The sequence below is a fragment of the Rosa chinensis genome, chromosome 1 (assembly GCF_002994745.2).
Source record: "Rosa chinensis cultivar Old Blush chromosome 1, RchiOBHm-V2, whole genome shotgun sequence".
Classification (NCBI taxonomy): Eukaryota; Viridiplantae; Streptophyta; class Magnoliopsida; order Rosales; family Rosaceae; genus Rosa; species Rosa chinensis.
In genome coordinates this window covers 8,794,544-8,820,274 of record NC_037088.1, presented here as the reverse complement: position 1 = coordinate 8,820,274, position 25,731 = coordinate 8,794,544, and the positions used below count along the sequence as shown (strand labels likewise).

The 25,731-nt window shown below is 38.8% G+C and overlaps 1 protein-coding gene and 2 long non-coding RNA genes across 3 annotated transcripts; all 3 read right to left on the bottom strand.

Moving 5' to 3' along the window:
- Positions 1-7,121: 7,121 nt before the first annotated feature.
- Positions 7,122-7,881, bottom strand: LOC121048902. The gene is made up of 3 exons (XR_005803685.1): positions 7,850-7,881; positions 7,565-7,673; positions 7,122-7,310 (listed from the first exon to the last, which is right to left on the bottom strand). It is a non-coding gene; the product is annotated as an uncharacterized LOC121048902 (long non-coding RNA).
- A 270-nt stretch (positions 7,882-8,151) lies between these two features.
- On the bottom strand, positions 8,152-9,153 carry LOC112194386 (ribosome production factor 1-like; the record flags this gene model as incomplete). Its single annotated transcript, XM_040518801.1, has 5 exons — positions 8,152-8,229; positions 8,421-8,503; positions 8,625-8,694; positions 8,796-8,879; positions 9,013-9,153. Coding segments are annotated over 5 exons (456 nt in total), but the record flags the coding sequence as incomplete, so codon positions are not given.
- Positions 9,154-9,736: 583 nt separating this feature from the next.
- On the bottom strand, positions 9,737-10,372 carry LOC121050730. Its single transcript, XR_005803681.1, has 3 exons — positions 10,274-10,372; positions 9,891-9,982; positions 9,737-9,785 (listed from the first exon to the last, which is right to left on the bottom strand). It is a non-coding gene; the product is annotated as an uncharacterized LOC121050730 (long non-coding RNA).
- Positions 10,373-25,731: the final 15,359 nt, after the last annotated feature.

The following is a 25,731-nucleotide window of genomic DNA, read 5'->3' as shown; positions in this document are numbered from 1 at the left end:
TGTGTTTATTTTTTGATTTCTTTGAAATTTTCCTCAGTTCTAACAAAATAGAGCTAACTAATTAAGTATTTCTTCTTCTATGTGCAGGAAGAGTCGTACAAAATTGGAGGCCGAAGCTTCCTTTTGTATTTCTTCAAACTGGTACATACTTGAGCAATCTTGTTTTTTAATTGTTTTGCTTAAAAGAATTCATTTCCAATTTTTGTTAAGTATATATTCTTTTTTCTGTTCACCATTGTGAGATTTTATAAGCAGTCCAACATAGAAGGACTTTTAGATACTTAAATTTTGGGGAACATATATGTGTGCTCGATCTTATATATGAAACTTTCCTTATTAAATTACGTGTTGTATTAGTTTTGTATTTGTAGTTCTGCTTCAATGAAGCTTTTTGGCCAAAAAGGGCCAAGCTTTTTATCTTCTGCATATATATATTCTTAACGTCCTCAATATATGACTAGCTTGTTGGCTCATAATTTCAAATATTCGAATATTTGAGGAGATCACTTCTGGCCTTTCGGTCACCCCTCAGTTTTGTGTTCCTTAATTTGTATTTGAAAACTTTTGATTCACCTTCTTTTGTTTGTTCTTGTTTGCAACATATACAGATATCCAGCCTCCAATATATGGCAAAGTTGGCGGAGAGACAAACAAGTAAGCTGTTTCTCTATTTGGTCAGATTGAGGAATCCATAATTTTAATCTTATTTAATATTCACATAGCTGGTGTTTATGCGCTCTTGCTTGAGTTCTATAGATTTCGGCTTGTAAACTCAGGCCTCCTATATGTTAGCATGCAAGAAGGAAAAATACTAGGGTGATCAAAATGCTCACTCATTCAGGTATAATTTTTAATATATTTTAGAGGATTTATAGTTTTGGTTCTCTGCATTTAATTAGTTGATTGAAATTGGTTTTTAACTGGTTATCTAAGGAAGGTGACAATGGTCAAGCTTGAGTTTAGTAGGTAATAGAAGACATATTTGTATTTGATGTGGGAATAGAAATGCATATTTTCACCACATTAACTTCTTATATCAAATTCATATCATATATATGAAAATCATTTTCTTGACATTGTAATGTGGTAGATAATGCAATTAAACTTGATGGGTATCTAAGTTCAGTTCAATTTTAGTTTCAATTTGATAGCTATGATATACTATTTGGTTTTTATGTCTTTCTATTGTTAACAAATACATTTGCAGTTAGTGTGTCTTTTGTAGTCATCCTTTGGTGCAAAGATTAATTATCTCTTAACACTAGACACTCACTTGTGAAAGTTTTCATAAGGTACTCTTCACTGACTTGTCTAATTTTCCTGTTATATGCTATCATTACTATGTTAGATGGAACTAACTTATCTACGTATCAAGCACTGGAACTGACTTATCTAATGTTCATGTTAGATGCTATCAGTGCTATGCAGATGGCATCTCAATTGCCACCAACCCGAGGAAAAAGATTATGAAAGCTAAGTTCAAACTTCCTCCACCCCGGGTGCAACACCATCACCTCAACACACACTAGCTCATTGTTGTTCATGAGCTACTATATAGGAAATTTCTTTTGCACATGTGGTGAAGGAACTAATGTCCTTAAACAGCTTCTAAGATGTTGTATATCCTCTTTGATTTGCAATTAAGGAACTATTTGTATATGTTGTGAATAATTATATGCGACCGCGTCTATATTTTTATAAAGCTGTCGTAAAAAGTCTACATTTCTCGCTTAATTGAAAATGCAATGACTTTGGGTTGTCGCAACCGATTGTCGCATAATGTGTTTTATTGATTGTCAAAAGTGACGAAGTTACACAATTGTCTCTTTTTCAATATGCGACGCAATTAGTTCCTCGATGAAATTATAGAAGACAAAAAAGAAGTCTCGCATATAATTTTCTACAATAAATACATATATGTCACATATTAATATATGCAACAAAAATGAAACCTCGCAATTATTTTTTGCAACAAAAAAAAAGTCTCGCATATAAATTTTTTATCAAACATATAAGCCTTGCAGACAGAATATGTAATGTAAACGGAGTCTCGTATATTAGAAATTGTAACAAACATAAAGTCTCGCGTATAGCATTCTATAACACACTTACATGTCTTGCAAGATGTCATATGCGAGGAACAAATTACGTCGCTTATTGAAAATGCGACAAACATACAAGCCCCGCAGATGGAATATGCGACATAAACGAAACCTCGTATATTAAAAATAATAACAAATATAAAGTCTCGTATATAGTTTTTGGTAACGCACTTGTGTGTCTCACAATTTGTGATATGCGAGGAACCAATTTCGTTGCATATTGAAAAAGCGACAACCGTGTAATTTCATCGCTTTTGACAATTAGTAAAACACATAAGGCGACAACCCAAAGTCGTCGCATTTTCAATTCAGCGAGAAATTTAGACGTTTTACGACAACTTTGGGTTGTCGTCGATGACATTTTCTCTTGTAGAATTATTAGAAGTCAGGTGCTAATATGGACTTTCTTGCTAAGATTAATAGACACCAACTCATTTTTCTGATATTCACACATTCTGAAAACTACTACAATGTGACACAAGTCATGCTCAGAACCATTACCAAGATATCTATCATAGATGAGCTCACATTCTAGCAGTGGCTTCATGATTATCAAACTAGTTTCAAAATTATGTATGTATCCTAATTTCGATACTCGATCTATGACTTTTATATAGACACCTTGTCTTGATAGATGCTCCACCTATTGGGAAAAAAAATAATAAGAGTTTGTTTGCCGGTTGTAGTGATTAATGATCTCACAATTTTCAAATGGCAATTATATTATAGTTTCAAGATGACTTGGATGATTTGCTACACACCTTTACAAAGTTTTACTATTTCAAGGACGACTTTGTATAGCTGACAGTGAGATAATTAGGAAAAATAATTAAAGTAATGAACAATATTTAGGTGATGTAAGTTGTGGTCTCTTTTCTTTCAAGTAATGTAGGTAGTGTCAACATGATGAAGCTCAATCCTATAATATAATCAAGTTTCCTACAGGGAGAAATTGGTGCCCCGATATATATATATATATATATATATATATATATATATATATATATATATATATAGACACACACACACACACACACACACTACAATAAAAACCTCATTTGCGAGGAACTTATTCCTCGCTAAAAACTGACATTTCATCGCTGTAATATTTCCACGACGAAATTTTTTTCGTTTTCAATTCGTCGGAGAAAGCTTGTCAAGAAAAGTTTTAGCGACGAAAAAACTATTTCCTCGACAAACCTTTTTCGCGAGAAAATTAATTTTTCTTGCCGTTAATCTTTAGCGATAATGTTTTTCCTCAGCCAAACTCATACTTTTACCTCGTTAAAAAAATTTGAGGATTAGAAAATAGTCGTTAAATATATTTTCTGACAAACTTGTTTTCGTCGCTAAATTATGTATTTCCTCGCTAATGATAATGAATAAATAAAAAATTATAAAAAAAAAAAAAAGTGAACTACTATTTTTGCAGCGAAAATATTTTCGTCATTATAAATAGCTTTGGCGAGGAAGTTCTTCCTCTCTTTAAACTATTTTCAGCGACAAAATTTTGTTTCATTGTAACATGTATCCTTTTAGCAAGAAAAAGTTATGTCACTAAAAATAATCAGCGAGAAATGTTTTTTCGGTCGGTGTAGGAACTGAAATCTATAGTGTGAAAATTCACTTTTGTCATTATTAAATTTTAGTCTATAGCGAGGAAATATTCTTTTTTGTTACAGTTGTCTGCATATTACAATATGACATGTTAGCAGTACATATTATTTCATTCTACAAAGAGGATTCTTTATTCAAAACTATTCAAACAATCAACAAAATAATAAAGGAAATAAAAGAACATAGCAAGGATTTTGGAACAGAAGAAACTTATATTGCAGCAAACATGGTTTACAGTACAAAACTCTCTTGGTAGTTCATTATTCTCAGATTTCAAAGGCAAAAGATCCAAACCTATATTTCAAAGGCAAAAGCATATACTAGCAGCTTTAGCTCTTATCAAGACCAGCCTCAATGACTGCATTTTGCACTTCTATCAGGATTGGCCTCTAACTGTTGCAACTAACAGAACTATACAGAAGGTTAGATACATGGAGGAGGTAACCAAAATGCAAGGAAGTGGTATGAATTGGTGGAGCCTCTTCCCAAAGATAAGAATTAGTGAGGAACCTGTATGATTAGAAAAGGGGACTGATTAGTATATGATCTTCAATACAGTAAGGTGCTCTATAAAATAATAGGGCCAATTCATATAGTAATTTGAGACCCCAACACTGCCCTTACATCTGGAATATATCTTATTCCCCAGACATACAATTAGATAACACAATATCTATCTATATATAGGGAGTTGTTATTAACACTACCATAATGTCAATCTCCACTCTTTTTGAAATTTTATGTCACTGCAAGTAAATAATCACAGATTATCTTTTCTGGATTCACACTTGCATCAAACCACATGAGATCATCAGCATATGTTGCTTCACCTATAACTAGCATATTGTTGTCTGTAGTTAAGTCTAACTGTATACTCACTATCTCCTTATATAGCCTTATAAGGAAGCGATTCACCACACTATCTTGATCTCTTATCTCATCAATAGACAAAACCTACACACATGCTTTCCTACTTCAGGGACCTTTATATATTGAAAGAAAAGAAAACAAAAGAAAGAAGAAGACACACAGAACTGAGTTTCCCTCAAAATTATTTTTCATGCAGCTTTTTCGTGAAGCAAACAAAGCCTTGATATATATATGGACTTTCTTGCTAAGATTAATAGACACCAACTCATTTTTCTGATATTCACACATTCTGAAAACTACTGCTATGTGGCACAAGTCATGCTGAGAACCATTACCAAGATACCTATCATAGATGCGCTCACATTCTGGCAGTGGCTTCATGATTATCAAACTAGTTTCAAAATTATATATGTATCCTAATTTCGATACTCGATCTATGCTTTTTATATAGACACCCTGTCTTGTTAGATTTTTATATACACACCCTGTCTTGTTAGATGCTCCACCTACTGGGAAAAAAAATAATAAGAGTTTGTTTGCCAATTTTAGTGATTAATGATTTAACAATTTTCAAATGGCATTTATATTATAGCTTCAAGACGACTTGGATGATTTGCTACACACCCTTACAAAGTTTCACTATTTCAGGGACGACTTTGTGTAGCTGATAGGGAGATAATTAGGAAGATCAAGAATTAAAGTAATGAACAATATTTAAGTGATGTAAGTTGTGAACTCTTTTCTTTCAAGTAATGTACGTGTGTGTGTGTGTAGACCTTCTCTGCATAACACTTCTTCTCTGCATACATCATGACAGATGAATTGCTTTAATTAATTTCAATAAATATTTGTTTGAAGTTTTCCAGACACCTAGTAAGTCTTGTGTTGATAAACAATTCTTTGTATTGGTGAGTAAGCTACAAGAATTGACTTTTTTTAGCAGTTAGAATATGAGATAATTGGCAAACATAATTAAGAAATGCTGGATTATATATAAGTTAAAGTAGCAGTTGGTGCTTTCATAAGTTTGTCGAGGTTGTTGGGGAAAATATTGGTGATCAAGTCTCTGAACTTGGTGAACTTGATGGGTTCTGAGAATTCGGAGGCTTCACTACACCAAAAATTGCATCACACGATGGTGAAAAAACGTCGTCTGATTTGAAAACTCACAGTCGTCTATGTCGATGTTGTCTGATGAAAAATCAGACGACGGTGAATTCACCGTTGTATGATACGAAGTTAGTCGACGTATATTTCTTAACACCGTTGTCCAAGAACTCGACAGATGCCGGACGCACCCATGCGCAGCAATTCACACAACAGAATTTGCTTTTATGCCGTTGTGGGTTGAATTTTCATACAACGGTTTTGTAGTTTAGCTGTTGTGTGATTAAAAGTAAGACAACTGTGTTATAGTATTTTCTGTTGTATGAGCTTAAAACTAGACGACGCTACTTATTGAAATCCATTGTGTGATAGCTATGAATGAGTTAAACTACACGACGTTACTTATTGAAATCAAATGTGTGATAGCTATCAATGCGTTGTGTGAATACCCAGAATTTTTTTGTTCAGACAACATTTGTTGACATTTCTAAAAATCTGTTGTATGATTGCTGCAAACATCCATTCTCTGAATTGATTTGTGCATTAATTTGGTCCATTTTACCCAATGAACAGTGAATATATCTATCAAGCAATCCATCATAATATCTAACATTTTGTACATAAAACTGCAAAAGGCAGTATTTCCCAAACAAAATTGTCTAAATTTCAAGCCAACAATAAAAGAAGAAAAGCATTCCTAACTAGCTACACATGAATCAAAAGCTGATATAATATCTTTTCACTTCAACAAAACCTTCATGTGTCACTTTACCAAGCATCTTGTGCTCTATATTCTTATTTGCATCACCTCCAAGGTTGTTGTGAAGCTTCACAAGTTAGCACATATTGCAGCACCAGAAGGAATGTTCCTATTTATTTGTGGTGTTGAGTAGAACAAATCTGAATGGTTCTTCTAGGATTTGGATATTGGAGTGCGAAGAACTGTTTCCTCTATATCTACATCTTCACCATTCAAAATCCTGCACAAGGTTTCCCATCACTTATCAAATACTAAATTACCAATACATGTCATAATAATTCGATGTCGATAGATAAGTCAAACAGGTGATTGTATCAGCTAAGATAGAGGTACCTTTGAACATTATACACATTTAATTAATGAGACAAATAAGCAAATCGTAATCTACCAATGAGACTAAGCGGCTTAAATGATAGAGCAAACCTGAAATGCACAGGAGCATAAGTTCGAAAAAGTACATAAGTATTGCTCATGTTGACTTCACTATCAATCCAATCAATCAAAGTTTCCATTGATCTCTAGTATGCAGTTTAACATGAAAAAGTCAAATTAATAAATTAATAATAAGCCTCTAGTTGTGAAGGGTACAGTTGATGCCGGATGGTTTGTAATCAAAAGCATATTTAAATGTTGCAGCAGCTGCACCATATATCCCAGAGAAAATTGCAAACAATTGACTAACAATATGGGTATCTTTCAATATTTTCTTATGATAAAGATATGAAACCAATATACTGAAATGAATTGACTGATAAGTGGATTACCTTGTGAACCCACTCAAACTCCCCGCCTCTAGGATCAAATGTCCCGTGCTGCAGACTGATCAATTTAAGGGTAAAACGAGGACCACATTCCTGAGTGTTTAAGACAGGAAAGACCGTTAAGATCTACATTTATAAATGATACAATAAAGAATAAAGAAATAAACGTAAACTGCATGCTATGGTAGATGTGGCAATACCCTGCCTTCCTATGTCACATAAATGGACCAAGAATGAAACATAAGGACATTTCAAGTGGTGGAGGAAATTCAGCCAGGGCCCTGGGCCAAACCAGATCGAGACAAGAAAGCAAATGCAAGAGGAACAAATAAATAATTGACACCAACCTGTAGGTGCGAAAATGGTTTTGCTTCAGTAATAGCGCCAGCTTTGGAATCCTTGATCTTTTTGCCCTTTACTTCAGCCTGTTTAGTCTCTTTGGTTTCAAAAATGTACCTGAACACATAGAAATTAATGATCATCAGTAAACAAAAAGCTCTACAGCAAAGGAAAGTATGTAAGATCACAAGTATAAGAAAGGATCATTGCAAGAACTAAAAATAGCAAAGGAGGCACACCGATGATGCCGGAAGAATATAAAATCTCGCTGGTTGTGGAAAGTTACAACTCACCGACCACGAAAATTTGGTTCTTGAGGGAAAAGTGACTGTATTAATATGAAGAAAGCAGGTGAAAGAAGAAAACCATTAGGAGCTTGAAGATAATCCATCCTTACATAAGAAACCACTTGAAACTAATTGTACAGGGAAAAAAAAAATGAAATTACCACACAGTGTGATGAGGTGTATTTGAACCAAAAAGTCCAAAATGCATCTAATATAATGTGAGAAAGCATTTTAAACAAGTTAAGGATTGCAACCTCCCACTACGATGACCAAGGCGTGTTGTAAAGTTGTTTAATACAAGCTCAGGCTCATGACTGGTTGGATTTCCATGATTCTGCAGGCATGCCAAATAAAGAATAAGGAAAGAAAATGACAGTTAACACACCCTACATTAATTCCCCAGAGATGAAAAATTAATACTTTGCAGAATTTTATTCTTTTGGACTCTTTCAAGATTTTTAATCTTAGTGACTCCTCTTTTCACCAACTGAAGAAAATAAAAACATTTCATTGCAATATGTGGCAAAAGAGTATAAAGATGGTACTGTTTTGATACATGCAACATATAGCAACGAACCTTGATATCCTTCCGTAAAACAAGCTTTGAGAGCTTAAAATGGGTAGTATGTCCATTAGGTAAGCCAATAATTAGGAGAGCATCTGAAAAATGATTGCAGTAGTTGAATTCAGATAAAAAACAACAGGGAAAATATGGGGACGATCTCATTTCACACAGAATTTAGAAGTTAAAGACATCAGAAGCAAAGTCTGAGAGACCAACCTGGTTCCCAGCGATTGGTATGAACAACAATTAAAGAAGTGAATTCCTTTTTATTTGCATACTCTATAATCTGCAACAAGGAAAAAGATTACATATATTAACTGTTTGAACTCCATGTTTGTTACATTGAAAAAGTGAAAAACAAATTGATATAAAAGACAGAAATGGTACCTTTTTCAAGTCATAAGTGCCTCTTTTATAGTACTGCGCATTTGGGATCACCGAAAGTAGTTCCTCTATAAAAGCAGGACCCCTCTGAAAACCACCAAAACAACAAAAAGCCTAAACCTTAGCACACATTGGCAATCACCTTGTCATAAAATATATCAGTTCCGTAACCAACAAAAGCTAAAATGAAATTGAAAACAAGTAAAAGACCAATACATACAGAAGAGTTAAATCGGCAAGTGGTGATCAATATCTTCGGATTCGATCCACGCTTAAAAACCGCACTAAACTCATCCGCATCATTTCTAACAAACAACTGCAAACTCGCTAATAACCTGCCACCATATATCTCATCCTTCTTCCCAATTAGTACTTCCCTCTTCAACTGCTTTTAACATCCTATTCAGTGACGACTTGCTGATTTGCAGGGATAAGAAATCAAAGCGACATTCTTTCATAGTTTCTGAGTTCAGTATTCTTACAATCATCTTCATTGAGCACCATTTCAGCACTTCCTGCAGTCTCTCCCTGAACTTCGAATTGGCTCTGATCATCTGCGGCTTCATCGTCTAATAAAAATAAAATTGAGTTAATTGAGTTGAAAGCAGAAAACGATTTTATTGTTGACACCCCCATGGCATTCATGCCTTATTTTTATAACTTGAGACAAGAAAAAAAAGTACAAAACCTCAAATTGCATATAAAGCCAAATATAGCAGATACAGGTAATGGCATAGGAAATTTGAAAATGTTCATTATTCATTACCAAATTTTGTTGACTAGGGGACACCATGAACATATTGCACAATAAATGAGGTTTATATGCGAGTATACTATGATACAAGAACAACTAAAGAAGCTTACCATTTAATTAATCAAAACCATCGGTATTAGAGGGATCATCCAAATCCTGATTGTTCTTCACCTTCTTTCCTTTTCGTTTCCTCAGTTTCTTTGTCTTTTTCTTGTCATTGGCCGCTTTGGTCGAGTTATCTAGTGAAATGACAAGAGCAAACCGCATTCAGTTCATTTTGAATGAAAAATTTTGACCAAGTAATTAACAAGTTAACATTTAACAAAGTTAGAACTCCACTTTACCTTCAATAGAGATCTGAACAACTTTTCTCGAATCACCATTGTTTTCTTCTCTCTTTTTCTCTTTCTCATCTCTGAAGGTCCTGAACTTTTATCTGGAAACAATTCAACACAATATCAACTTGTTTATACTTTATTCTCTTCTCATCATAAACCTACAGAGCAAAACTTCAACTTTCTAGGCCGAATTATCTAAGTGTCTTCTGTCTACTACATAATGGACATCAATTACACACATTCATGTATTGGTTTTTGTTCTAAAATCCAAAACCCTTTCTCTACTAACTTCATTCTACATAATCCCAGGAGCATTCAAGTCAATTCAAACAGCAAAACGAATCAAAAACAAAACTTGAATCAAAGTGCAAGAGATTAAAGCGACGAACCCTTTTCAACAGGCTCCAAATTTCTCTGGGCAAGCTCCTTGTTCTTCTTCTTGTCCTTGACTCCCATCTTCTCTCTGAGTAAATAGCTCAACTACAGAATCTTACAAGAAGAAGAGGGTATCTAAACCTTAAGGAAACGAACCAAAATATGAGACCAAGTTCGGAACTTGACTGAACTTGACTGATTTCGCAGGTGTTGCGTGTCTTTGGCTCATGGATTGTCTCGGATTCGAGTGAAGACTTCGACCAGGTGCTTCGATGGAGATTCTTTTTAGGGTTGAGTTGGGGTTTGGCCAGAAACGAGTAGACTTTCAAGAACTAGAGAAGACGACGGCATTATGAGGTTTTGATTAGAGTTTGGTGGCTATGATTGGATTTGGTGGAAGAAGGTGTCGGAGCCAAGGCACGATGTTGAAGCCTTGAAGAGGAGTTGAGGCTTCTGGGAGAGAAGAGAATAAGAGAAGAAGAGAAGAAATACCCCGTCTGGAGCTTGCAAAGAATGAGATTTATCTTCTCTCTAGGGCAGAAGAAATACCCTAATCGAGTAGACCCAACTCGATTGGTCAGAACCCAAATCCCTCATTTCAGCTGAATGAAAACCCCCAAATTGAACCCAACTCGAACCCTAATCGAGTAGAACCCAAATCGAATAGAATCTAAATCCAAACTTTGAAAGATGGTGATTTGTGATGGCTAAGTGTTTTGAGAAGATGATGAAGAAAAGCTCCAGATTTTGCTCGAAGTGAAGAAAAGCTCGGGGTTTCTCTCTCAGACATGAAAAATGGCCAAGGCATTAAGTGTGCCCTCGAGTTGCCTAAGGCAATAGGCATTATTATTATTATTTTTTTTTTTTTTAAGTCAGACAGACAACGTATAGATACGTTTACGTTGTCTGATTTGTTACATAGCTAAGGGAATGAAAGATGGAAATTTCCTGCCTCTGCAATCAAAATATTAGGTTTCGCGCTTAGGCTAGTCATCTCTCATTCACACAACAGAAATAGTTCATTCTGTTGTTGGAACTTGCAAGCATAACAAACAATTGCAGCCGAATTTTCTCATTTTGGGGGGGAATGAATGTCATTTTGGAGCCATTTCCAAATTTTGGTACTCACTTGCACAACAGAACATTAAAAACCATTGTATGATGATTTGCAGGTATACTCCTACAACGGAAGTAACTAAACTGTTGTCCAATTTAATGGCATCTAGGGTACAATTTGGAGCCAAATTTGACTCAATGGTAGGAGGGAAATATGCCGGTCTTTTTTTTTCATTCAGACAACAGATAATCTTTCTTTTTGTTGTGTCATCACCTCCTAACTAGAAGTTTTAGAATTTGAGCATCTTTATACAACGAAGATTTATTAAATGTGTTGTATGATTCAATTGTTGTCAACAGACAACAGAGGATTTGTTTTCCGTTGTGTGATCACCGTTGTGTGATGCAGTTTTTGGTGTAGTGCTTGGTGAAAAAATTTGAATAATTCTTATCGATTGTGGTCTTAACTGGAACCTAGTTATAATCTAAAAGTGATGGTTTACTACCAATCAAAAACCCTTGTTCTACGGTACAAGATCATGAAACCAATTTAACCAAACTCCAGACAGATTTCAGCTATATAACCGTAACAGATCGAAGAATAGAGAAAAATTGCCTATGACATACAAAACATGTCTTACATGACCAGTCTGACTACAATGTCAAGTTTCGACTCATATAGTAGGGTACAAAGATCCGACTTTTCAAATAAAATCCTCATGCAGTGCATCCTTTCTAGTTTTAACCATTTGCAGGTATCAAAGATATGCTCAACAAAATCTTTAGCATTGATATAGCTACAAAATATGCAACAAAGTCTCCGAGGACATACGTACATCACAGACAATTAGAGGCCAAGTTTTGCTAGAAGTTCACGCCATCTTGGAGTTTCTTCATCAAAAATGTAAGTCAAAGGGGAATATAGAACCCCACTGCCTCCGATCTGCACAAATTATTGCATGGAAATTAAAACCCAGTATCGAAGGAAACAAATGCCTTTATCATAAAATCAGGTAAGTCCTATGTAAGGCATGCACAATTTGAACATGCAGCTAAAAGCTAGGCAGAGAAACTTCAAAATGTTAATGTTCAAAAGACAGACTTGTGTATCCCCAGGGAAGGGCATCAGCCATCAGTTCAAATTTCGAGCAATTATCCCAGGAATGTTAACCACTGACTAATTTAAAACTATTGACCAGTTCAGACCAATTTACATTTTAAATGCTTAAAACTTTCATGCTTACATATGTAGCCGTCATGTCTGCTAATTAAACTACAAAACACATTCAGACTCCTTAAAAACCCTTGGAAGAACAAATGGCAAATTCTAATCGGTCTTGCACGTTCAGTTGTGTAGAAAACAAGCAAACTAGAGAAGCTCTAACCAATTCAGAAAGAAAAACAAAAAGTTCATATTTCCTATGATATTTTACAAATAATGATGAAGAAACTACACCACACATTGAACAGTCAATTTGCCAACTCATGATATTTATTTTTTATGCCTTACACAGAGAAATAGAAGCCAGAAGAATTTAGCTGTTTGAATGTGAAGGTGAGGGAAAGCAGAGCAAGCACTCTCACAAAAATTGAGATGTGAAGCCAAATCAGCTTCTATAACATTGAAAATTACTAAATGAAAGATCATGGCTCACCGCTCTCAGTTGTTGTACAGACTTGTAGAGGGCCTTTTTTGGCACACATATGACAATGGCGTAGTAATATGCTTTTATTTGCCCATCACGTTTGCAATACACTGTACTTATACTGGGTCCCTACCAGAGCAACCATGTTCATTGTTGGGAAAGGATCAGGATGTGACCAAGAGAAGACAAGTTACTATTGTCATACTGCAACTGGAATCTATTCATTTGAAAAGAACTACATCTTAAACTTTTCCTTTCAAGGAACTGCAACTTGAAATTAAGGTTCATCAGTAAAGTAAAGCTAAATAAATTCCAACCACACCTGCAAACCAACTAATGATGGCTGGCTAAGGACTCGCTCAGCCACTTCTTGTGCACTATTTCCCCTTATATTTGCAACCACCTGTGATAAATGAGTGAGAAAACAACAAACCCCTGAAGGTACAAACATATAGAGTTTTGAATGATGATATACGCACCGTATACTGACCCTCTGCCTTTAGATGTGCCTCCAATCTTTCCAGAATCTCATGTGTTGTTTCAAGTGCACTTTTCATTTTGAGCAAGGATCTCTTGCTTGCAACAAGAACTGCCTATAGAAAATTTAATTCCCATGTAAGAAAAGATTGGAAAAGAAAGTAGGATGCAGAACCAGCTCCTTCTAGTAAGCATCATAAGAGCAAGTTCACCCGTTGGGTCACCAGGTCAGTTACTATGCACTGCTTTTTAGTGTTTATTTCCACCATTTGGGTCACGGGCACAGTTTCCAAACTATCTTGGTCACCAGGTCAGTTTGGAAACTGTGCCTGTGACTCAGAGGGTGGAAATAAACATAAAAAAATAATGAATAGTAAGTGACCCGATCACTCAACGGGTGGACTTGATCTAAGAGCTATCAGATGCAAGATAAGTCATAACCCAGAAAGCTTACTTGACTTCGCAACACAACTCCTCCTGCTTCAAGTACTTGGGGGGCAGGTTCCTGGACAACCTCGTTTTCGCGACCTGGCTGGCGGGATTTTTGCCAGATATCTCCTCGGCAGCAACAGCTATGTCCTCATTTGGATCAAGGTTCTGACCCTAAAAAGGAATGTCAGAATATTGAAAAAGGTCGAGATGGAAGTCAGAAGAAAAGTGGCTGCAAGAAACATACCTCTTCAGCATTTGACTCGCGAGGAGTTCCTGAAGCACTAAGAAGAATAGGAGTGTCTGTTTGTTCTTGGGCAACCTCGGCAGTGTCTAGAACAGAATCAGGCGCCACTTGTTCCAGGATGGGTGTTATAGTTTGCTGTTCGCGAAGGGTGTCTGGAGGTGGCACTCTTTCCTCAGCCTCAGGCGAGCTATCATCTAGAATATGCACTGGCACCAAGGCCAGCTGCGAACCGCTGGTGGCGTCGATTGGAGGTGGAGGGTTGGCCGAATCAGGAGGCGCTTGGGCTTGCGAAGAGGTTGCTCCTTCACCAGCGGTGGACGATCCTTCCCCAACTTTCCTTGAGGAGCCTATAGACCGGTGACGAACCTGCGAGTGAGAAGCGTTAGAGGTTTGGTCGCAAGGATAGAACAAAGGTTTTAGTGCTTATTTTAGATATGTATTACCAGTCGATTAGCGAGTGGTACATCTTCTGCCCAAGGGTCAGTCCGGGGGTCGGAGCGACTGCGCTTGCGAGCCAGAGCAGCAGCGATCTGATGGGACTAAAGGGGTCAGATTGGAATTAGAAAAGAAATAACTTTGAATCAGTAAAAAAGACTGGTTACCTCTTGCGGGTCATTATCATCAGAAGAGTCTTCAACTTCAGGTTCCGTCATTACTGCCTTCTGTTTCGCGGCCTGGCCGGTGGCCGGAGGAGCATCAGCTGCTTGATTGCCGGAAGGCGACAGACTTCCTCGCTGCAATGAAGTTTGAGTTAGCGAGACAAAGGAGTGAAAAAGAAGAATAAGGGAGCCATTACTAAGGAAATTACCTCTTGAGAGGGCTCACAGATTACAATGCCTGCTTGAGCAGGACACAGGGCTCGTGAAGCCAGCTCAGGTAGCAGGGAATGTGCTTCGTCTTCAGGCAAGTGAGCGAACAACTCAGTATCAGCCTTATAGGGATACCTCAAACCCTGGAAGAGGGTCGCGAAGAGTTCGTCATCCCTTTGTCTCCAGCAATTAACAGAGACCTCTAACCACCAGTGCTCGTAGTCCTCAGCGGTCCCATCGATGAGAGCAATTTCGTTGGCCCAGTTAGGGAGATCGACCAGTGCAAGCATGCTTTGGGCTGGTGGAGGCCCGGTCGGGGGACCAATTCTGCTCCAGGAAGTGTTGTTGTTCCAAGCGTCATAGGCTATGTTTGGGGGGGCTTTTTTGCTCCCCCACTTATAATCACAAGAGCAATGACCGTTTGGTGATGAGCTTATCCTCAGCTTTTGGAAAAAGCTGCCCTAGCTTTTATCTAAAAGTAGAAGCTGGCTCCCCCCAGCTTTTAGAAGCTAGAAGCTGGCCGAGCACTGTAGTGGTCTTTACTGTACATTAATGAATTTTTTTAAATCCCGGTTTCTACCCTCTGTTGGTTGAACCAATTACACTCATCTGCCATGAACCCTCGATATCAGTCTCTCGATCTCCCTCTAATCACAGAACGCTACATCAGTCGCTGCATCTCGATCTCCCTCTAACGCTGCCTCACCTACATCTCATTAGGATTTCAGAAGTGAAATTGAAGCCTCAATCAAGCAAGGCTACTTGGCAGTTTAGATATTCAGGTTAGTTGGGAGATCTGGAAGGAGGAGCAAGTCAGTCTCTCTCCCTCTGCTTCGTTCTTATCTTTAATCAAATTGTTGTTATATTTGTTTTGATTTTCGTAGTTATGGGAATGTTTAGCAAAATGGTTAAGTGAATTTGTATGGGCTGTGATGAACTTGATGCACTTTCAATTGGGTTTCATGAGGTTAATTGAATACACAGGAAAAATAAAGAGAATGTTTATGGCTGAAGGAGTAGTATCGTACTTGACGGGTTTTCACAAGAATGGATTTTTTTTTCAAATAGTTACTTTCATATTTGGCATGAGAACTTTGTTTTGAAGTCTTTTGTTGGAATTAGCAGACAATTGAAAGTATTGCCAAACAATTAGAAGGTCTTCAAAGTTCAGGCACTCTTGCTGCTACTGTGGTATGGAAGTACTTATCTTGCTTCACTAGGAAACTTATTCAAAATTGTTCATATTAATAAGAATGAAAATAAAATTCTTTGTGTAGAATTTTGTTGATCTTGCTGGCAGCGAGCATGTCGCTCAGGCATTATCAGCTGGTGCAAGATTGAAAGAAGGTTGTCACATAAACAGAAGTTTACTGACTCTAGCTAGGAACTGTAATACACAAGTATACAATATACAAGTATATTGCTTTCCTGATTGATAGTTTACAAGTATACAATACCTTTAGATCCTTGCTAATTTAGTATGTTGCTGTCATATAGCTATTATTATACCCTTTGTCAAGTTTTCTTTCCTGCTCGTTTAAACTAGAACTTGGCATTCATATGTTTGTCATAGGTACTAACGCTTGGACTACATTTGATAGCAAAGACAGTAATTTTGCTCAAAGTTCGGGTGATGGGCCAAGTGGTGGGATAGAGATGGATGACGATGTAGAAGAAGAATATCATGGTCATGGTGCACAAGAAATGAAATCAATAAAAAATAGCATTACTCAAAGTTTGATGAGTGCGCTTAATAACGTGGACATTTGAATATGTTATGATATTTTTTGTGGTTACTTGATGCCAATCAGAACCAAATGTTATTAATGTTACTAATATATTTGTACAAGTTATTTTTAAAATTTTCCAATATTAATCACACGATCACCATGATGTATAAAAATTGAAAGTTAACAAAAATTTATAAGGACATCATAAAGATTAAAAAAGATAACAAGAGCATTTGAACAACATTGTATTACCAAACAATCAAGGCAAAATAATCTCTCATGTCCAATTTGGTCATTTCACAACCAAAAAGCACAAGCCAGTTTGAGTTTACCAAACACTTTGCCACTGCTTTTGCCATTGACAGCTCTTATAAAAAGCCAGTTTACCAAACACTCAGCTACTTTGCTTTTCAGCCACTTATTCTCAAAAATAAGCAGAAGCCAGCTTTTCAGAAAAGCTCAGCCATACCAAACATAGCCATAGAGGGGGAATGGTATTAACTGGATCAGCCTGAGTTGGTGAGCAAAGTGATTGGGGGCATCAAGCTCGTAACTGAGTTCATCAGCGGCGAGCCTAATGTCTGAGCAGGTGATCGAGCAGCGAAAGGCCAAGCGCGCGCGGTCACTATAGTCAGGATCCCCAAGAAGAAACCCATGTTCAAGCAGAGGCGGGAATCTCCTACTAAGTACTAAGTCCAAGTAGGGCATTTCGTGCAGGAGGTACAAATATGTGAAACACTCGGAGTAGGGTGGGGATATGTACCTTGCCTTGCGGCTGAGCCATTGAGCAAGAAGCTCGTCAGCAGGTGGAAGCGGTGGAATGTCGTTGCAGCGAAAATATGGGAACTAAATTTGAATCCAGAAGTCAAGGATCCAGAAGGGGCCTTAAATGCCGGTCTTGAAAGGGTGCATGGTGGCTTGATACAGAGTGCGGTAGAGAGTGCCTAGTACCGGTTGTCTGAGCCCTACGCGGCGGCCGTTGTAGAGGGCCATGGCCAGGAAAGTCCAAGGACCAGTGGGCTTGTTAGCGGAGGTGCAGAAGATGAATTTGCAAAGCCAATACTCCAGGAAAGCAATCCCGCCGATCGCATTGTGTTCTCTGCGGTAATGGGCCAGCCACCGTGGGTAGGAACCGCTATAGGAGCCGCGACCGGTTTGAGCCATTGTCGAAGTGAATGTGACGGAGTTAAATTGGCCATGCACATAAGGCTCGCCGTCGACGGGTAGTCCAGTGAAGGTGAGAATATCTAGCAATGTGATACTCATTTGGCTGCATCGAAAGTCGAAGGTATTGGTTGCGGTGTTCCAGAAATAAAGAAAGGTGACTAGTGGTGAACGATTACCACCGCGGAAGGCGAAAACATAGGTCAATGGTGTGGGTAATACCTGCTGCGTTCCAGCGAGCCAGATCTCACGCTCGTGCTTCACGATACCAAGAGAGCTCCGCCACGCTAATGGTGGGCCAATGCCCTATTTTGGCTCTGTGTGGATGCGCACCCCAGCTATTGAAATCTCTAGGGGTCCTTCGGAGGACCGGAATGGGTCGACGGATAGGTAGACCGTAGAGGGCGAGAGCGTCGTCTGGGATGGAGTCTCGCCGCGCTGGACCCAGTCCAGCATGGTGGTTTGGGAGTCTGAGAAGCAGAGGTCTCTGGACGTTGGTATGGATGAAACAGCGGGCACCGATGCTGTTCCCCAAGTGTGAGCGGCCTTCTCGTTGATTTCCTCTTCTTGATCGATGATCATTTTCTTGGGCGGAGACATTTCTGGGTTTCTGTGAAAAGATGTATGGAACAAGAAGGTTTCTGGGTTTAGGAGACTGGAAGAGTTTCTGATGTGACAGGTTTGAAGTGGCTGCGGGTTTAAATAAGAGATTTTGTGAGGGAAACGATGCGACGAAAAGATGCTTTGCAAGCAAATGGACGCAAGCCCTCATTAATGTCCTCGTTTCGGTCATAAACGTGTCGTTTAAGTCCCCTTCAATCAGTTACATTTTCGCGGGCTTGATTTCGGGGCCTGGGGGGCAATGTTTGAGCCCAAAAGTATTTTTGGCAAGATCCCTATAGGGGATTTAGCATAGCGGGCCGATAACTGCGGCCAAAAAATAAGCCTACTTGAGTTTGGGTTACAGCTTCACCCATTCCGAGATCCACTAAGAAAACGAGCCCTTATTGGAATCAAGTAGCGGATATTGAATAGGAAACTTCAATCAATAATCCTTCTATGGTAAGGAACAGTCGAAAAGGTATAAATGCCAGGTTTCAAGGACAAAACAAACACAACTCTTCAATCAACTAATCGCACAGATTATCAAAGCCTTTCCGGAGAAAACCTACCTGCAACCTAGTTGCAACCCAGCGAAGCAAGGGTGACGCCTTCGCAACCCAGCTAAGCTAAAGGTACGCTTTAGCAAACCCGTGCTTTCCCCAAACTTCCCTGTGATTGCTTTGCTCAACCTGCAACGTTGAGTATCGATTCGGTGACGCGAAGAGATCATAACACAAGTCCTTACCCGTAAGGCAAGAAGTCCTTTTCCGAAAGGCATAGAAAAGAACCTTGTGACGAGGTTGGTGCTCTCCTCGTCCATAGCGTTTGATCAAGAAGTCAGGTCAAGGGACTCCCCGATGACTGCACCCCACGGTGCTGGCACGCCTGCGCACTCAAAAGAGACAGGTTGCACCCAGACTGGTTTTGGAGCCAAACAGATAGTGCATGGTTAACACCCGTCCATATTCACTGACGGTGTCAAGATCGGCAATGCCAAGGTCCAAATCCCCATACAGCAACTTCCTCACAATGTCCTTAGCCCTTTGAAACCACACTTCCAAATTAGACAGCTTCACCAATCCCAAAAAAAAAAAAGAATTTACATGCAAAAGAGAAGAAAAAAGAAAGAAGAATAAAAAATGGTGAAGATAGAGTGAGGGAGGGAATCACCTCAGGGATTTTAGCAAAGTACTGGCAAGGATTGACATGCTTGACGGACAACTGGCAGTCCTTGAGGAGATCGAGAGTGTCGGCAGCCATGCGGCCTTTACTGGGCAGTCCTAGCCGAATCTCGCTCCTCTCCACCGCCGCCGCAGAACAGGTGATTTTGAAGGACGGCGAGGGAGAGGAGGAGAGGGGGAGGGAGTGAGTAAGAAAGAAGGGGCATTTGGGTGGGTTTGCCGCCAACATGTTTCAGAGATTGAGAGAGAACCGGCGACTGTGAACAGTGAAAGGAGTGAATAAATACAAAAATCAAAGAGGTAAGTGAACCGACACTGTGTTGTTCATAGGGTGAATCTTTGGGTAGGGCTGCACTGCCTCATGGTGAATCAAAATCTAAAATGGCATGTTCTTTTATCTAAAATCTGTTATACTTTGTTAAATGTAGGAAAACAGTAATTTACTAGGGTGGCTCTATTTAGACCTTCATATTTGCTATTTAGACCTCCTTTAATATTTTTGTACATCAAATTTTCAATTTTGTCCACATTTTTTTTTCACTTCCCACCTCCTCCTATTGAGGCGTAAAAGGAAAGGAATCATGTAATATTATTTTACCAAGTTTAGTTCTCTAGCATAGAATAATCTAGAATGAGATATCCTTGCTTGGAGAGCAATCTGTCTCTCCTATATATTTGTAATATCTTATTCAATCAATATAGACATCTATTCATTGATACAAAATTTAAGATGGTATCAGAGCCATCACGGCTCTTGTCATACAACCCTAATCAACAATAGCAACCGAGATAAACCCTAGCCACCAAAATAAACCCTAGCAGGCAAATACTTATCTCACCATGGGAGAAGGCAGCAATGCCTCGGACAATGATAAGAAGAATACCAAGGGAAAGGATGCTCAAGACAGCAGTGATACCGCCAATCCCTATTTCATTCATCATTTAGATCACCCAGGCATGGTTTTGGTATCAAAACCTTTGGTTGGAGAAAATTATGGCACATGGCACAGCTCTATGAGCATAGCCTTAGGCACAAAAAATAAAACATGATTCATTGATGGCACAATTCAGAAGCCGTCATCAGTTACGCAACCCAACGAATATCAATAGTGGAAGAGGTGCAATGATATGATCCTATCATGGATCCTAAACTCAGTCGAGCCTGACCTTGCCAACAGTGTCATCTATGCTGAAACCGCACATGAGGTATGGACTGATCTCAATGAACGTTTTTCACAGAGTAATGCCCCTCAAATCTTTCAGATCAAGAGAGATATAGCCTTGCACACGCAAGAACAGCTGTCTTTATTTGCTTACTACACAAAATTGAAAGGATTATGGGATGAATTAGCCTCCTACAACACCATTGAAGAATCATGCATCTGCTCAGCAAAGAAGTTCTTGGGTGAGAAAGAAGAACTAGAAAAATTGATGCAATTTTTGATGCGTTTTAATGAATCATATGCAGCCACAAGAGGACAAATCCTCCTCATGAATCCTCTTCCAACTGTTAAGAAGGCATACTCCCTTGTTTTACAAGAAGAAAAACAGCGATAACTCAACACAACTCGGGGTACTACGGAGAACATGGCCATGTTAGTGATAAGACTAGACCTTATCAACTTGGAAACTTAATAGAATAGAGGGCTAGGATGACTTCGAGGGGATCAACCTCCAATATTTAAATTGAACACTTTCATTCATTCTGACTTCTTAAGATAATACATACACCTTCTTATAGGGACTAGATGCACGTTCTAGAGTATGACCCCTAGAAGACCACACCCATAATTAACATTGGGAAATACCAACCCTAATAATTACAATGGAAAACACAAACTTATTTAATATCATAGACTATTAGGAAGTTCTAGAGAAGTATACATTTTTCAAGAATTCACCCACTCTTTCACCGACTCTACCATTCCACCCCTCTGAAAATAAACCTTGTCCTCAAGGTTGGGATGTAATGAAGTCGGGGAACTTCTCCTTGATTGAATCATAAGGCTCCCATGTAGCATCCTCAACGGGTAAGTTTGCCCACTTGATGAGAAGGTCCACATCAGCTCGATTGTTGCGCTTAACAAGCCGACGCTCTAGGATTGCTTCTGGTTCAATTTTAGTCTCCCCAGTAAGAGAAACATCTGGGAGATGACTCTGGACAGAAACTTGAGCTCCCAGTTTCTTTTTAAGACATGAAACATGGAACACAGGATGGATTTTAGGTTCATGTGGTAGATCAAGCCTGTAGGCAACTGTTTCGATGCGTGCAAGGACTTTGTAAGGACCATAAAAACGAGGAGATAATTTCTTTGATGCACGTATTGTAACAGAGGTTTGCTTATAAGGCTGAAGACGCAGGAATACCCAATCACCTACCTCAAACTGTCGTTCACTACGGTGCTTGTCAGCTTGATGCTTCATTCTAGCTTGTGCATCAACCAAATTATGCTTCAAGAGTTCTAGCATTCTGTCTCTATCTCTGAGGTCACAGTCCACTTGATGAACACTCGAGCTACCATGGGTATAGGAAGTAATGAGTGGAGGGGGACGTCCATAGAGAGCCTCAAAGGGAGTTTTCTTGATGGATGAGTGGAATGTTGAATTATACCACCACTCAGCCCAAGGGAGCCAACGAACCCAATCTTTTGGCCGATCACTGGTAAAGCACCTCAAATAAGTTTCCAAGCACCGATTGACTACTTCGGTTTGACCATCCATTTGTGGGTGGTAAGAAGTACTCATTTTCAGTTGTGTTCCTTGTAAACGAAAGAGTTCCTTCTAGAAAGTGCTAGTGAACACCCGGTCTCGGTCACTAACTATTGAATGGGGTATTCCGTGCAGTTTGAAGATATTCTCAACAAACAATTGAGCCATAGTAGCAGCAGTATATGGATGAGATAAAGGGCAAAAATGTGCATACTTGGTGAGACGATCAACCACCGCATAGATGACATCTTTTCCTTGAGATAGGGGCAGTCCCTCCACAAAATCCATTGAAATGTCTTCCTAAACATGTTCTGGAATTGGTAAGGGCTGCAAAAGACCCGGACTAGCCACTGTTTCACCCTTGTTCCTTTGACAAGTATCACACTCCTCAACAAACTTCTTTATTTCCTTACGCATACCCTTCCAGTAAAAGGCACGAGAGACCCTTTTGTAGGTTCGAAGGTAACCGGAATGTCCCGCTGTGGGTGAAGCATGGAATTCATGGAGTATTAATGGTTTTTGAGCTGAATGAGCCACTAGAACAATGCGACCCTTGTGTCTAAGGTCTGTTCCATCCCATGTATAGTGACGAACAACACTTGGCTCTTTTTGTATCTTACGAATCAATTCTTGCACCTCATTGTCTTCCCTCCATTCCCTCCTTATGTCATCAATTCCTGCAAAAATAGGGGCTGAAATTGCTGAGAGTTCAACTTGTTCCGGCAACCGTGATAATGCATCTGCGACCACATTCTCAACTCCCTTCTTGTAGATGATTTCATAGTCATATCCCATAAGTTTAGATACCCAACGCTGTTGTTCCATTGAGGAAATTCTTTGCTCCAAGATGTATTTGATGCTTTTATGATATGTTTTAATCTGAAAATGTCTCCCAATAAGATAAGGTCGCCACTTGGTAACGGCATGCACTATTGCCATCATTTCCTTGTCGTAAACTGACATTTGTTGGTTCAATGGAGATAGAGCCTTGCTTGTAAAAGCCAGCGGTCGACCTTCTTGCATTAGGATAGGACCAATCCCTACTCCAGAAGCATCACACTCGAGCACAAATACTTTATGAAAGTCTGGTAAGGCTAGAACTGGGATTGTGGTCATTGCTGATTTCAATTTGACAAAGGCATTCTCAGCTTCTGAATCCCATTTAAATGAATCCTTCTTTAGAAGCACTGTTAATGGGGCACTGATCTTTCCATAGTCCTTAACAAATTTCCGCTAATAATTGGTCAATCCAAGGAATCCTCTTAGTGCTCGAACCGTCTTTGGAGTTGGCCAATCCACCATTACTTTAATCTTTGAAAGGTCTGCTACTACACCTTCTTTTGACACAATATGGCCAAGATATTCCACCTCCTCTGATCCAAAGTTGCATTTGGATTTCTTAACAAACAGAGAATTCTCCCGAAGGAGATCAAGAACTATACGCAGATGATTTAAGTGGGCATCCCATGATGAGCTATAGACAAGAATATCATCAAAGAATACCAAACGGCTCTGAAAAGTGGATGGGGCATTTGAAAGCCCAAACGGCATGACTAGGAACTCATAGTGACCATCATGGGTTCTAAAGGCAGTTTTTGCTATGTCTTCTTCATGTACCCGAATCTGATGGTATCCAGCTCGAAGGTCTAGTTTGGAAAAATATTGAGCTCCACCGAGTTCATCTATCAGTTCCTCCACCACCGGAATAGGATATTTATCCTTTACTGTTATTTTATTTAGCACCCGGTAGTCGACACATAGTCTCCAAGAACCGTCTTTCTTGCGAACCAATAATACTGGGCTAGAGTGTGGGCTAACACTTGGCCGAATAATTCTTGCTTCCAGCATCTCCCTAACCATCTTCTCAATTTCTGTTTTTTGTATGTATGGATAGCCATATGGTCTGACATTAGCTGGTGTACTTCCTGGTAGCAAGGGAATACGATGATCATGTGTGCGCTTGGGAGGAAGTCCTTGGGGTGCTTCAAATACATCTGTGAATTCTGATAAAAGATCCTCCAATTCTCGAGGCTTTGTCTCTGAATATTAGGGCCTCATGCTCCATAATTGTGCCAAAAATATTTCGGGCCCTTTTTTGAGAATCTGTTCCATTTGATGAGAACTAACACTGAACACTTCACCAGAACCTTTTCCCTGAATAAAATATTTCTTTCCATTCAAAGTAAATTTCATAGTAAGTTTAGCAAATTAAGTTCCAGATGATATCACCTAGAGTTCGTAGCCATCGTGCACCAAGGACCAAGTCATACCCATCTAATGGCAACAAGAAGAAAGGATCTGTGATTTTCTGACCTTGAACCAAAATTTCCACATTGGGGCACTTCCCAGAACAAGTCACTGGTCTTCCATCAGCAACCTTAACTTTGAACGCCTTGCTTTCAATGGTTGAACAGGCTAGTCGCTTAGCCACCTTTATGTCAAGGAAATTATCAGTGCTACCCGAATCAATGAGAACAGTTACTGATTGTTTCTTCACATATCCTTCAACTCGCAGGGTCTGTAGATTGGCATACCCGGCCAAGGCATGAACAGTAATGGGAAATTGATCATCGTCATCTGAATTACAATCACCTGTCCCCTGAGCCTCAATTTCTCTTTCTGACTCTTCCTCTTCCTCATTGGCCCTTGCTGGTTCAATCATCAAGATACGCTTATGTTTACATTGTGATGCGGGAAGCGTGAACACGATAGTAAGAGGCTCCGTCAAGCGTCGAAAGCCATATGAGATGAGCTAGAATCCACTAGCAATTACGGGCACAGCAGTAAGAAAAATAGAGAAACTTCTCTAATATTTGGTTTTTTATTGATAACTTGAATGAAAATTACAATCTAAGAGGTGTCTTATATAGGACACATAGCATAAACCTAATACAACTACAAAATATAAAGAACAATTTATTGTAGACTAAAACTAGGAAACCTAATTAAACCTGATTAAATAAAAATCGGAAATAAAATCCTAGATACTAAAGAATATTACGTTCGGAATCTCAGTCAAGATTTTGCTCGAGAATCCCAATATATCCAAAAGAGTAATTTATGATTAATTTCATCATTAAGAAGCCTATTTGAATACCAATTTCTAATATTCAAATTATTCTTCTTAATGTGAAGACGCTTCTTTCTTTTTGAGATTTTTGGTTGAAATTGGCTAAAATCTCGTCCTACATCAGTCTCCTCCACTTGAAAAGAACTCGACCTCGAGTTCCTCTTATATGCAGCTCGATCATTAGTAGGAATAAAACATGATAAGCCATCAACTTCAATATTCTCGAAATTAAAAGGTATCACCATGAATCCAATACCGTAGACAAGTTTAGAATAAGCATCTTGAAACTTGAACTCCTCCACATGAAAAGGAATGGGCAATGACTTCTCCTTGGGTTGATCTTGAACACAA